At 40.7% G+C, this 13397-nt stretch overlaps 1 protein-coding gene across 1 annotated transcript in view; it reads right to left on the minus strand.

Moving 5' to 3' along the window:
* LOC107966644 (fatty acyl-CoA reductase 2-like) overlaps positions 1-12482 on the minus strand; it is a 56225-nt gene extending 43743 nt beyond the window's left edge. Inside the window, exons 1-5 of the mRNA XM_054678840.2 lie at positions 12315-12482; positions 11649-11918; positions 9860-9984; positions 9029-9096; positions 3063-3237 (exon numbers count right to left, since the gene is read on the minus strand). Of these exons, the coding sequence (XP_054534815.2) occupies positions 3063-3237; positions 9029-9096; positions 9860-9984; positions 11649-11918; positions 12315-12482 (806 nt within the window). The remainder of the gene's footprint in view (positions 1-3062; positions 3238-9028; positions 9097-9859; positions 9985-11648; positions 11919-12314) is intronic.
* Positions 12483-13397: the final 915 nt, after the last annotated feature.

The raw sequence follows: 13397 nt of genomic DNA on the forward strand, positions 1-13397 counted from the left end.
AAACGCAGATTCAAGGTTTACAATCTGTAATATTCTGCTGCCAAGTACATCTATGGCCACTGGTACTGTCTAAAATGAGGATGTATATTATTAAATCATCAAAAAGGACTGCACAGCAGAAACTTTTCTGATATCAAGGGATCAACTTAACTACAATTATATACAGGTGCCAATTTCCTCTGGAGTAAAATACCACACGGGGCCTCATGTACCAGTTAGATAATCCAAGTCAGCCTTTATTGCATAACCTGTCTAAAAGATTGGACTCTATATTTTGGCTCTGCAGAACTGAGAGAAGAAATGTATAAATAGGATAGTGACATTGCCCTTGTCTATGGGAATTCTTGAGTCTAATAAAAAAATCTGGGAAAAATCTAACTTCATGATTACACTTGGGCACATAGGTGATTAATACAAATGAAGTAACAACCATAAATACAATCGTAATCACAAGAACAACAGTAATTCAAATCTTCTCACTTCATAGATGTTCTTAGAATGCTTTATTGGTATCTTGTAGGTGCTCTCCCCAAGCCTCAGGTGTTATTCCATAATCTCAGTTGATGCAAAGGCAAACACCACACTCTCCTCTGTTCAATGTCTGCCATCCTGTCTTTTTGGCCTCTGACTCTTCCCTATACTACTGTCTATGCACTTGAGATCTTCACTGACATAGCTGGGCTCTGTATTTATTGCTAAGAATATCTCTTTTCTCTTAGACTAGGTATGACCAAAAGGTTAATCTGGGTTCAAAGATTAATGACAATGACCACTCAGTTTTTATTCAACATCAATTTTATTTGTTGTAAAAACAAACATGGGTTATGTTCCAGACAAACAGATATAAGTGAGTAGACTTATGCCCTGGTGCTTCCTTGGCTCTTCACAGGATGCAAAAACAAATCCTGCCAGCAGGAGGTGGCTGGTTGCTCTTTGAGCCATCTTGGCCTTGCCTGGCACGCACAGGCCCCAGCACAGCAAAACATTCAGGGAGTAAGAGTGTTGCACAAAGGATTTTACCAACCTCGTCACATTAAGCAGCATTCAAGGATTTGCTGACCACCACTTAAGCAAATTTTGTGTTATGCTATAGCAATGAACTTACTTGTTCTATTTCTAAACAAAACATTGGGTTCACACACAGGCCTGGACAAAGCTTCCCACTTCTGAACTACTTACTTATCTTCTTATTCTCAAAGAATGCAAGATGAATGATGTGCAATACCATGGCTATGGCATGTGACTTTTCTTGACCTGGAAGGTTAGTGTCCCAATATTTAACTGATTTTTGTGGGGGTGAAAATATGCCATCAGTTCTTCCTTCTATCATCCCCATCACTACCATACATGTAATGACACAGTCAGGTCACAGTGTGTCCTCAGAATCACTATTCCTAGCTGAGTATACTAAGGCTTTCTATCTAGGTCAGTTCATTGTGTCTGTGTCTCCTCTAAACCCTCCTTCATCATGCCTACCTTGAGGAATTCAGCAAGTGATCATTCACGCAAGCTAAGGGATTTTAGCTTTCTCTGCCATAAAGATTGTTGCTAAAATACATACCATACAACAAACCAACCCATTTCCCACAAATCTTACTGTCTGACTTCTCACAGAATACATAATGACTTCTATTGTGTCTCTTCCTTCTGTGTTTCTCTTTCCTAACTGAACTTTGTTCTTTATCCATGCCTTCTTCCAATCCTGATATATTTTATAACGTTTAGCATTTCTGCCTATAATATTTGGGTTTTCTTCTTTTCGTGTCTTTATTTAATAGTCCCATACAAATATTTTCCCCATAATCACAATGTTTTCCTTTCACTTTGCTCCAAATTTGGACAAACTCTACATTGGCTAAGTTTTAGTCATTTGCACTGCCAAGAAAGATGACAATTCAACATGCTGAAGATGACTTCCTCCCTTATAAAGGGGCTAACACAGAGAGCAATACTGTTCATGCTTCTGATTCTTGATCACAAGAATTGCTTTAGGCAATTACAATCATGTCTCCTCTGACACATCATATTATTCAAGTGAGACAGAGAAAGAAGATGTCCTATGTCACACAGCTGGGTGGTGACAGCTGCTTTAGCATCAGCACACTGCGTTCCCTCTGATTTCTTCATTCATCTCTAAGTAGCAGTAAATCTAGTCATGAATACTGACTTTGACACTCAGCTTTCTCCACATCCTTCCTGTCACTGCCTTTGAGACTACTTCAGATTCTTCCCTTAGCTTCTATTTCTCCATTTGTAAAATTGGGTTGATGAGGGTATCTTCCTTTGGTAGCTGTGACAATAAAAATGGGATCATCATGCATCCTCCTTAGCCCCACGAGTAAGCTCCCAGTAAGTGAGGTTGTCATCATTACTGGATATTTAAGATTCTCTACCTATTTGAAAAACCCTAGCGACAGAGTCTCAGTTGCTTTTCTTTTTGCGTGAATGATCACTTGCTGAATTCATCAAGCAGGTGCTTTAACATTTACCTTCCTTTATTATGCTGGAGCATTTTTAATGTAGGAGGCTTCTGTGGCTTCTCACTATGACTGCTTTGTTTGTTCAAAACTTATACAGGTTGAGTATCCTTTATCTGAAATGCTTGGGTCAGAAGTGTGTTGGGTTTCAACTGTTTTCAGATTTTGGAATATTTGCTTCTATGTAATGAGGTATCTTGGGAATGGGAGCCATGTCTAAACACAAAATTCACTTATGCTTCATACACACTTAGCCACATACACATAACCTGAAGGTAATCTTATACAATATTTTAAATAATTTTATGCATGAAACAAAGTTTTGAATGTGTTTTGACTGTGACCCATCGCATGAGGTAAGATGTGTGGAATTTTCCACTTGTGGCATCATGTCAGCACTCAAAACATTTTGGATTTTGGAGAATTTCAGATTTTGCATTTTCAGAGTAGGTGTGTTCAATCTGTATATATGGGTCAGATTCAGTTGTCTCCTTTAATCCTCGGCTGAAGGAAGCCCTAAAGACTTTGGGGCCTCAATCTCCCAAATGCAGTGACATTCTCAAAGCCATTGACTCAGCTTCTCACCTGGGTTTCCTTCCAGTGAGCCACAGATAGAAGTCACAGATGATGGCAGGGGCCTGCTGGCTGATGGCATTCCAGTACTGGGTTGTGAAGTTGCTTGCGGTGAAATCAGCATATGGCCTCCTCAAAGCTCTCGCAAATGGAATTGGAATTTCACAGGTTGCCAAGACCTGGAATCCTGGGGAAAAAAAGAGAGTAAGTGCTAGAGGAGAATAGGAGAATATAAGCCCATCACACTGGAAGGTATTTATAATGGGTCAGAACAATAAAGATGAAGGATTTGCTGTGTAGAGTCAAGAATCAATTTCTGAGAACAACGTAAAGATTTTTATGCTAGATAACTGGTTATCTGCAAAATGAAACAATGTGAATGGGTTAAGAATTGGACCCTTTATTTGAAACACCTACTCTAAAACAAATTCTTGGGGAAGCACATGTAGTCAACAAAAGGGGGTACTCTTCAGAAAAACATAAATCCACATTTAATTCTAAGGTTACCTAGTCTATTCTGAAAGCCCCAAGACACAGGCTAGAAACTTTATTTCCCTGGCTGGGCCATTACTTTCAGAACCATTTAGAAAGTTTCTTAACATTTTATTTGAATCTTTTTTAAAAGTTTAACTAAAAAATTCTAAAGGCAAGATTTTCTTGTTTTAGCTTACTTTAAATATTTCTCCAGGAATATGTCAGACTCAATTGTCCACTCTGGTATCCAGGGTTTTATTCATAATAGTGTTTTTCTTTTTATATTAATACTTAGATTAAGCTTAATTAAGAACTTTTTATGTACATTTGTGAATTCAGTAGTTCTTTCGAAAAGGTACTCATTTGAATTCAATTTTAATTAAGGTATGTAGGTTTTTGCAAAGCATATGCCTAAGCTCATTATTCAATTATGATGTCAGTTATTATAGTAATACGATTATTGCCCTACTTAAAAAAATGCCAGCTAAAAATCTATCTGAAAAACATAACTCCTCTTCAGAGAAGATTCACAAGAATCATCTGTTCCATAGGGATTTATACTTTAAAAAGATGGTGGTAAATAAGAAAGTTATGTACAGGTTGATAGCATAAGAGATTCTGATCTCAACACTGATGTTCTGATCTATATATCCATATACTTGTTCAACATTTCCACCTGGAGGTGTAAGAGACATTCACATTTAACAGCTCTAAAATGGGCCTCCTGATACACCCACTGCTAACCACCCCCCTCCCAATACATACACAAACTTGCTATTTCACCAGTCTTCTACCTCTAACCAAATGCTAATTCAATTTGTTTAGTAGTTCAGCCAAAAACTTTGGGGTTATCCTTGATTCTTCTCTTTCTTTAACAACCCACACACAATTGAACAAAATCTATCAGCTCTCTGTTTGAAAAATACCCAGAATCATAATTTCCACCTGCTAGCTCTCTGATCCAAACCACTACTGTAGCCTGGAATGTTGCAATACTGTCCTAAGTGGTCTCTGCCACTACCCCTGTAACCCTAGTCGGACCTCCATGTAGCAGCCAGAGGGATTCTTGTAAAATGTAACTCAGAGTGTATTACAGGAATGTCCCCATTCACAGCCCTTCAATGGAATCTCTTCTCATTTAGAGGCAAAGCCATGGTCTGCAAGGGCTTGCACTCTCTGCATCCTCACTCTCTCTGCCCACCACTCTGACTTCACCTCTTACCGCTCTCCCTCTCAGTGCTTCTGCTGCAGCCATACTGGCCTCCTTGCTGTCCTTGAATATGATTAAAGAACTTCAGCACTTACTGTTTCTTCAACTTGGAATATTTCATCCACGTGTCCCTCTGATTTGTCCTCTCACTTCTTGCAGGTCTCTACTAAGATGACACCTTATCAGAGAGACTTTCTTTGGCCATCACATATCAAATAGCAGCCTTCCCACAATACTGTTTACTTCTTTAATCTGTTTTATTTTTCTGCAATCACTCAACCATATCTGATGTATATTTCTCCTTTCTAAGATTTAAGTACCATAACAAAATTTTGTCTGTTTTGTTTGAACCTACACAGTACCTTAAAAAGTGGCTGACTGGTAATCAGTGCCTAATGAACATTTTTTGACTGAATGAATCAATAAATATCTCAGCAACATACACTTACTTTCCTTTTCCTAAATCTGTATCAATCCTTCCTTTAGTCATTTCAAATATATTTATTTACCATTTAACACTTGCCAGGCACTGTGGTAGATGCTGAGGTAAAAAAAATTACATACGATATATTCTTTGTCTTTAAAGAACTGGCAGTCTGGTGGGAGATGTGGACAATTCATGATTACAATCTTTTGCCTGAGTATTCTGCTAGAGGCCAGTACAATATGCTCTGGAGGAACACAAAAGAAGCATCTAGCTCTGTCTGGGTGCCAGGAAGGGGAGGGGTGGGGCTGGGTTAGGAAAGGCTTTCTGAGAAAGCTGTCCATATGGTAATAGCAAGCATTTATTAAAATGTTCACTGTTCTAACCACTGTACTAAGCACTTTATCTCACTACGTTCTCCGAAGAGCTCCCTAGAATAGAATAATTATTATTCTCATTGACAGATAAAAAAAATTGATCTACAGGGAGAAACTGAGAGACTTTTTCCAACTGATACAACTAATAAGTAGTGGAGTCTACTAAATGGTGGGATGCATACCAGAATATAAGATCTATGTGAGCATGGATTTCTGTTTAGTGATACATCCTCAGCACCAAGAATAATGCCTATTTAATGAATACAAGAGTGAGTGAATGAGCTATGATTTGAATCCAAGTCTATTACATCTCAAAGCTCAAGACTTTTAACCATTAAGCTACTATCTGTCTGATGTGAGGGACAAGTAGAAACTCATGCACATGTAGAAAATGTAATTTGGCAGTTGAAAACTGGACTCTACATCCTCATAGGTCAAAGAAGAAATTCAAATGAAAAATGTTTAAGGATTAGAGAGTAATGATAACATAAACATTATACAACAAAATGTGTGGGATACAGTCAAAGTGGCATTGAGGGAAATATAAAGCCATAAATGATGTATTAGACAAGCCAAATATTCATGGGCTATATTTCTAAGTTAAAGAGAAGAAAAACATAATCAAAGACAACAGGAGGAAGGGGAAAAAAGACATAAGGCAATACATCTATGCAATAGAAAACAAAGCAGCATAATAAAGAGTCAATAGGCTGGGCGCGGTGGCTCATGCCTGTAATCGGGAGTTCAAGACCAGCCTGATCAACACGGAGAAACCCCGTCTCTACTAAAAACACAAAATTAGCCAGGTGTGGTGGCACATGTCTGTATTCCCAGCTACTCTACTCAGGAGGCTGAGGCAGGAGAACTGCTTCAACCCGGGAGGCAGAGGTTGTGGTGAGCCAAGAAAATGCCATTGTACTCCAGCCTAGGCAACAAGAGCGAGACTCCATCTCAAAAAAAAAAAAAAAGAACAAAGAAAAAAGTCAATAAAGCCCGAAGAAGTTGGTTCTTTGAAAAAAAGAAATAAAATAAACCCTTTGGAGACTAGCTGAGAAGAAAAGAGAAGACACACAAATATTATGAATTAAAAAAGAAGCATAATTACAGATACAGTTTAAGACAAAAATATTAATATAAAAAAATGAATGTAAACACATGTTAAAACAGACAAAATCTTAGAAAAAGAGACAAATATAATTTACTAAAACTGATTCCAGCAGAAAATGAAGGCTGCAAAATTCTTTAACTATTAAAGACACTGAAGCAATAAAAAATATTCTCACAAAAAATTACAAATCCAGATAATTTAAAGGTGCTTTTCCCAAGTTTTCGAGGAATAGATTACTCCACTATTACAAAAGCACTTTCAGAGAATAGAAAAACAAGGGAACTATATGATTAGCAAACTGAATTAAACAAAATATAAAAAAAGATAACATGGCATGACCAAGTTGGGTTTATCCTAAAAATGGCAGGTGAATTTAATATTTGAAGTCTTCTGCTTAAAATGAGCAGCAAGACAATAATACCTACTATTGCCATTTTTATTCACCATTATAGTAGAAGTTCAACAAGAAGGCTGGGCGCAGTGGCTCACACCTGTAATCCCAGGACTTTGAGAGGCCAAGGCAAGTGGATCATGAGATCAGGAGATCGAGACCATCCTGGTTATCACGGTGAAACACTGTCTCTACTAAAAATACAAAAATTAGCCAGGTGTGGTGGCAGGTGCCTGTAGTCCCAGCTACTCGGGAGGCTGAGGCAGGAGAATGGTGTGAACCCAGGAGGCAGAGCTTGCAGTAAGCTGAGATGGTGCCATCAACGAGAAAAATAAAGACCTAAAGCTTGAAAAAATGGGGCTAATACTGGTATTTTTGCAGATTAACTGTCTACATAGGAAATCATGAGGAAATTTTATACAATTTCTAGCAATAATAAGTTTAGCAAGATAGCTGAATATAAGGTCAATATACAAAAATCAATTGCATTTGACATCATCCACAATTAGAAAATATATTTTTACAAAAGACATTTAAATTAGTAAAAAAAAAAAAAAAAAAAAGAAACATCAATTACCTGGGCACTAGGTATAAATCTGATAAAAGATGCTTAAGACCTATATGCAGGATATTAAAAACTCTTCTTAAGGGACACTAAAGGAGACAATTCTATGGAGAGACAGCCTATGTTCACCCACCCAGCTGTCTATCACTCCTTGTAATATCACCTGAGACTATATATGCTCAACCTCCTGTTAACATGGCTACTGCTCCCAGTAGGCAGCATTCTTATCCCTCCTAAGAGTCCCTGATAGGAAACACAAATGACTTTAATTTGAATGCAACATCAAATTAATGGTAATAGCTTCCAGAAATGCTGTGTTAGAAGGGAATCTAGAACAGAGCCTTGGCACAGGGATAACCAATGTCATATCAGCCCACAGTATTTGCTATAGGTGTGAGAGAGGTAGAGGAAACATGCAGGCCAGGTATTTCTCATTCCTGGAAAAACATTTCCCAATTCAAAGCCACAATATATAAATGAGCCACAGTGTCTAGCTGCCCTGCAATAGAACTTTCAGTGTGGTACCATGGCTTACCATTGGAATATGAAGAGCTAGTGGTACCTATGTAACAGGGATAGAAGGGGTGCGTTAGTTAGTAGGTACTAAGAAATCCTACAGAATAGCAAAACTCCCTACTTTTATCTTCTACCATCATTAGATGTTTAAGTTGTACTCAAATTGATTTCCATGGTTTTTGTACATTGACCAGATTAAATCCCTTACATTCAGACAAATTAATCATTTGTATAGTACAGGGTTTCTCAAAGAGCATTTCCGCAAGCATCAAGAATCATCTAGATGCTTATTAAAAAAATAGTTTCCTCAGCATCACCCAAGACCTCGATCCCAGGGTCCAAGGAATCTGGGTGTTTTTTTTATTCTCCCATAGTGATTCCTATTCATTTTTACAAATCACTAGTACAGTAGTTAATGCACACCCAAGAGAAACAAGTTGCATAAATTAGTGATCACTATTACACACTCAAAAGGAAGGAATAACATCACCCGACTTTTCTAAATCTCACTGGTCATTGATCACGTCGCATTCTCAGTGACATATCAAGAAGGGAAGGGGTGTGTATAGGACCCGCTGCCCCAGTAGGGAGGAGTATTTCAGTATTTTATCACTGAGATTCTTTATAACTGCCAACTTTTGCTTTATTTCATCATTGTTTTTTAAAATCTCTATAGCCAATGGACCCCCTACTGCTTACAATCATGTATGTGTTCCCAATGACTCCTTTCCTTGGTAACCACCGTACATTCTAGTTAACTACCACACATTTACAATTTCTCATTGTTTTGTCTCTTTGCTTACTTTTTGTCCTTCTCCCCATGTAGGCTCTAAGCTCCACGACACATTTTTTGTCTATTTTTTCTCTGTGTCAGACACTAGTAATTATGCAGTTACATGGCTAAAGTACTTACCCATTTTGCCTCGGTTGCAGGGATTGAGGTTACCAGATGTACAGTAGTAGACTAACATTGACTTAGGTCTGGAAAATGAAATAAAAATTAAATAAATACAACAGAATGGAAAACTGAAGAAAGAAAAATAAGGGAAAATAATATTTAGAAAGAGTGGTTTCAATAATTCATCTGATTAAGGCAACCTATGCAAGAAGGCTTCTGTACTTTTTTCTTTCTTTGAGTTAATAAGCAAAATGGAAGAAGACTAGCAAAAGGGTGTGTGTGGCAGGCGATGCCTATTTGTGTGAAAGAGATGTTAAATAGGAGTGACATATTATGAAGCACGTATGTGTGAGTTCACATAAGAAAAGTTTAATTCTGTTTACCACTTACTAACACAGCCAAGTGTATGAACAATCTGTTTTTTTTTTTTTTTTCCTTTGTACCAGGAAACTTCCCCACACATAGTGATTGAACACTTTTGGCATTAATCAGAGTTCAATTAAAAAAATACTCTCTCATTTCATCCACTTCTATCTCCTTTGCCCTAAAAAAGAAAGCTGAATGTTAAACTACTGAATAGAAAGAAAAGCCTTTTGGTTATCAAGAATTGTATGGTTAAGTGATTTAAATGTTTTATTACTTTGTGAGTAGCCAAGTACTAAACTGTATTTTGAAAACAACTGAATGTATATATGATGGCATATTAGGAACTCTATAAAACACTGAAACAAACACCCTCTCACATTTGGGGTCTTGTACAATGAAATGCCTATATTTGGAAAATGTGCCTAATACATTACCCCTCCCTCTCATGACATCTTTGAAAGCCCACTTGAGCATCCACACCTGTGAACTGCAGCACACCATCCTACAGCTAGTGGGAGATTGACGGCTGTATCACCTGGAATTGGAATTAAGTCTCCCACAGCCATTGGAGTAGCTTTTATGGCCAGAAGAAACCCTTTCCCAGCCTGCACAGGAAAAAGAACATAAAATGTGAAACCAGGTCTTAAGTAACAGCTGGGGCTGAAGTATGTATCATCAAACTGATTATACTAGTGCAATAAGTGAAAACAGCTAACATCGATCCACTGCTTACCAGGTTCCCACACTAAGTCTGACTTCGTCAGCCTATCCTAGCTTCCCAGCCAAGCGCATCTTCAGCATTTTCTTGAACTACTCGTGTTCCTCACGTTCCTTTAGGGAATAAAATTCCTCATATTTGTGAGAGATTAATAAACTTAGTTAACTACCAAACACCAAGAATAAACCTTCACATTTTAAAAATTAACTCATAAGACACGTTAAGAATTAAGGTTACACAAATTTTCCATTAATGTTTGTTTTCCATTTCATTAATGATTTTGTTTTCTGTTAGGGTTTATTAACCTACAAGCAATAGTAGGCACTAAAAGTTTAAGAAACTTTTATTTGAAAAAAATTGGTGAAATTCCACAATTAATGACAAAAACTTTTTTGGCTTAGAAAAATGGCCTTATTATTTACTTTTTCTTCAGAATCTCATTTCACCTCACAGATCACTGATGTTATATAGATACAAGAGTTGGAATTGTTTATGTTAATAATTTGTTGAGTTTATGAAATTGATTCTTTCTGCTTTGCATGTTTCCCACTTTAATTTGAAATGATTAGCACTTTCTTATGTTACTCAATTCTCTTTTCTTATAACTAGCTCCCCTTCTTTTGGACATAAGAAACCAATTTAGAACATTTTTTAAAATGTAAATAAATATACAGCTTTGCATATAATGAAAACCGCTTTGGGATCCCGTTAAAATAATGATGTTCTAAGTCACCAAACGTTCACCCCAACTGAACTTTTTTAGGAGAAGGAGTTGAAGGCAGGTGGGAAGCAGAAAGAAAGGGGCTGCTAGGAAAATCCGAAATTCGAAGGAAGGTCTTTGTCACTACCATAATTCATTGTCTCATATTTGTATTTGAATTCATGTTGAACCCAGCTCTGGGAGGAATAGAGACAGAGTCTGAAGGGCAGTCTGAATCCCTAATAAGATTTAAACTCATTTAGATCACTGATTTCCCATTCATTGTACAAAAGAGTAAAGTGGGGTTTAGGCCCTGAATGCCTCAGTGTGAGCTGTGAACCCCACAGCTCTGCCGGATCAATGTGGACTTCAGGGAGATGCGCACTGAGGGCTGCTCACCTAGAGGAGCCACGTTTCTCCTTGTAAGACATTATTGAAAAGGCGTTGCTGGCACATGTCGACCTATGTAACAAACCTGCACGTTGTGCACATGTACCCTGGAACTTAAAATAGAATAATAAAAAAGAAAAGGCCTTGCCTATATTCACTGATGTTTGTATTTGAAAAATTTGCCCCAATATTGGTAGTTCTTTCTTGTATTCATTAAGAGTTATTGATGTATACCTGCTTTCCATACACACACATAAACTCTTCTATGTGTTTTATAATAACGAATTTAATAATCTTTGAAGATATTTTTACTGCATCCTCAATTCACTGCACTAATTCATGCAATTATAAACTGAAGAAAGGAGGAAATACCCCCATCTTGCGAGAAATAAAGCAAAATCCTTGGCAGAACCATGCCCGCCTGTCCGCGCCCCGACCAGCCCTCCCGGGCAGCCACTCACCGGTGTCCGTCTTCCCAGCTTCGCGCCATGTGGCCAAGTGAATCCATCCTGCCGTCCGTCTCCACTTTCACCAGCCCGTACCGCAAGCGCCGCCTGCAGGCGCGCTGACCCCGCGCCCAGCCCGAGGCCAGGGGAACCCACAACTACCTCAACAGCGTGCGGGACTCCATTCGGTCCACAGGGCTGGATGGCCTGGGGCCGAGGCCACCCCGAAGCCCCCGGCGACCCCGCCGTCTGCGTCCTATTACCCGAACACTGCACGCCGCTGCCCTACGGCGCTCTGGAGCTGGACCCACTGCCAGATGGCCCGCGCTGCTCAGCTGGTTTTTGTTGTTGTTGTTGTTGTTGTTGTTGTTGTTTTGAGATGGAGTCTCCTTGTGTTGCCCAGGCTGGAGTGCAGTGGCGCGATCTCGGCTCGATCTCGGCTCACTGCAAGCTCCATCTCCTGGGTTCACGCCATTCTCCTGCCTCAGCCTCCGGAGTAGCTGGGACTACAGGCGCCCGCCACCTCACCCGGCTACTTTTTTTTTTGTATGTTTAGTAGAGACGGGGTTTCACCGTGTTAGCCAGGATGGTCTCCCATCTCCTGACCCCGTGATCGGCCCGCCTTGGTCTCCCAAAGTGCTGGGATTACAGGCGTGAGCCACTGCGCCCGGCCTGCTCAACCGCTTTCAACTGGCGCTGCCCAGCCGCCTGGTCAAAGCCCAGCCCCCTGAAGCAGATGGCGGCGGCTGCGGCTGCGTACCCAGGTTCAGGTATGGATCGCGCGTCCTCAAACACTAGGGCGCCCCGGGCCTGCGGCTTCATGCATGCGAGATCCCGGGTCCCTCCCATTCCGCCCCCAACAACTGCCCCTCAGCCCCTACGGCCCTCACGCCTCCTTCCCGCAGCCCTTCCGTGGCCCTGGTTTGGGACACCCAGCCCGGCCTTCATGAGGCGCCCCCTGCCCAGCTCCGCCCCTCCACGCCCCTGTCTTTAGTCTCTTAGGCGGTGGCCGCCGCCGCCACAGCCCTGGGCCTGGCACCCCCAGTCACCCGCGGCCTCCTTGTGGTGGCACCGGCGTCCCCGCTGGAGCTGCTGGAGGCCAAGCCCAAGCGTGGCAGCTGCTCCTGGCCTGGGAACCGCAACACCGGGCATACCTATGCGGCTACGGCAAGACCTCCAGCAAGAATTCTCCCCTGCAGGCACATCTGCGCAGCACACAAGTGACAAGCCCGACCACTGCCACTGGGATGGAAGCAGCTGGAAGTGTGCTCACTCAGACAAGCTAACGCTCCACCACCACAAGCACAGGGGCCACTGGCCATTTCAGGGCCATTGGTGCCACCACGCCTTCTTGCGCTCTGCCCACCTTGCCCTGCACAGGAAGCAGCACATGCAGCCCAGAGGCCTCCCCACCTGCGCACGGCCCCCTCCCAAACTGTGACTGGTATTTATTGCACCCACAGAACCGGGCAGGGCGGTGTGGCTACATAGGGTCTACCTCGACGACGAAGACAGCGCCACCGCCCCAGCCCCCATCTGTGACTGAAGACCAGGTGGGAAAAGACCACTATCCGCCTTGACGAGTTCTGTTTTTCAAAATGGTGCAATAATTAAGTGGCATCTTCCCTCCCACGGGGCATAAGACTTGATGTCCTTTGAGAAATAAGGGCCTTAATTTGTACTGTATGCGACATTTTTTATAATATTGTACATAATAACTGTGACAAATATTATTACTGTACATAGAGTGGCAGGGCTACTTGC

This window comes from Pan troglodytes, chromosome 13 (assembly GCF_028858775.2).
Source record: "Pan troglodytes isolate AG18354 chromosome 13, NHGRI_mPanTro3-v2.0_pri, whole genome shotgun sequence".
In the NCBI taxonomy this organism is placed as follows: Eukaryota; Metazoa; Chordata; class Mammalia; order Primates; family Hominidae; genus Pan; species Pan troglodytes.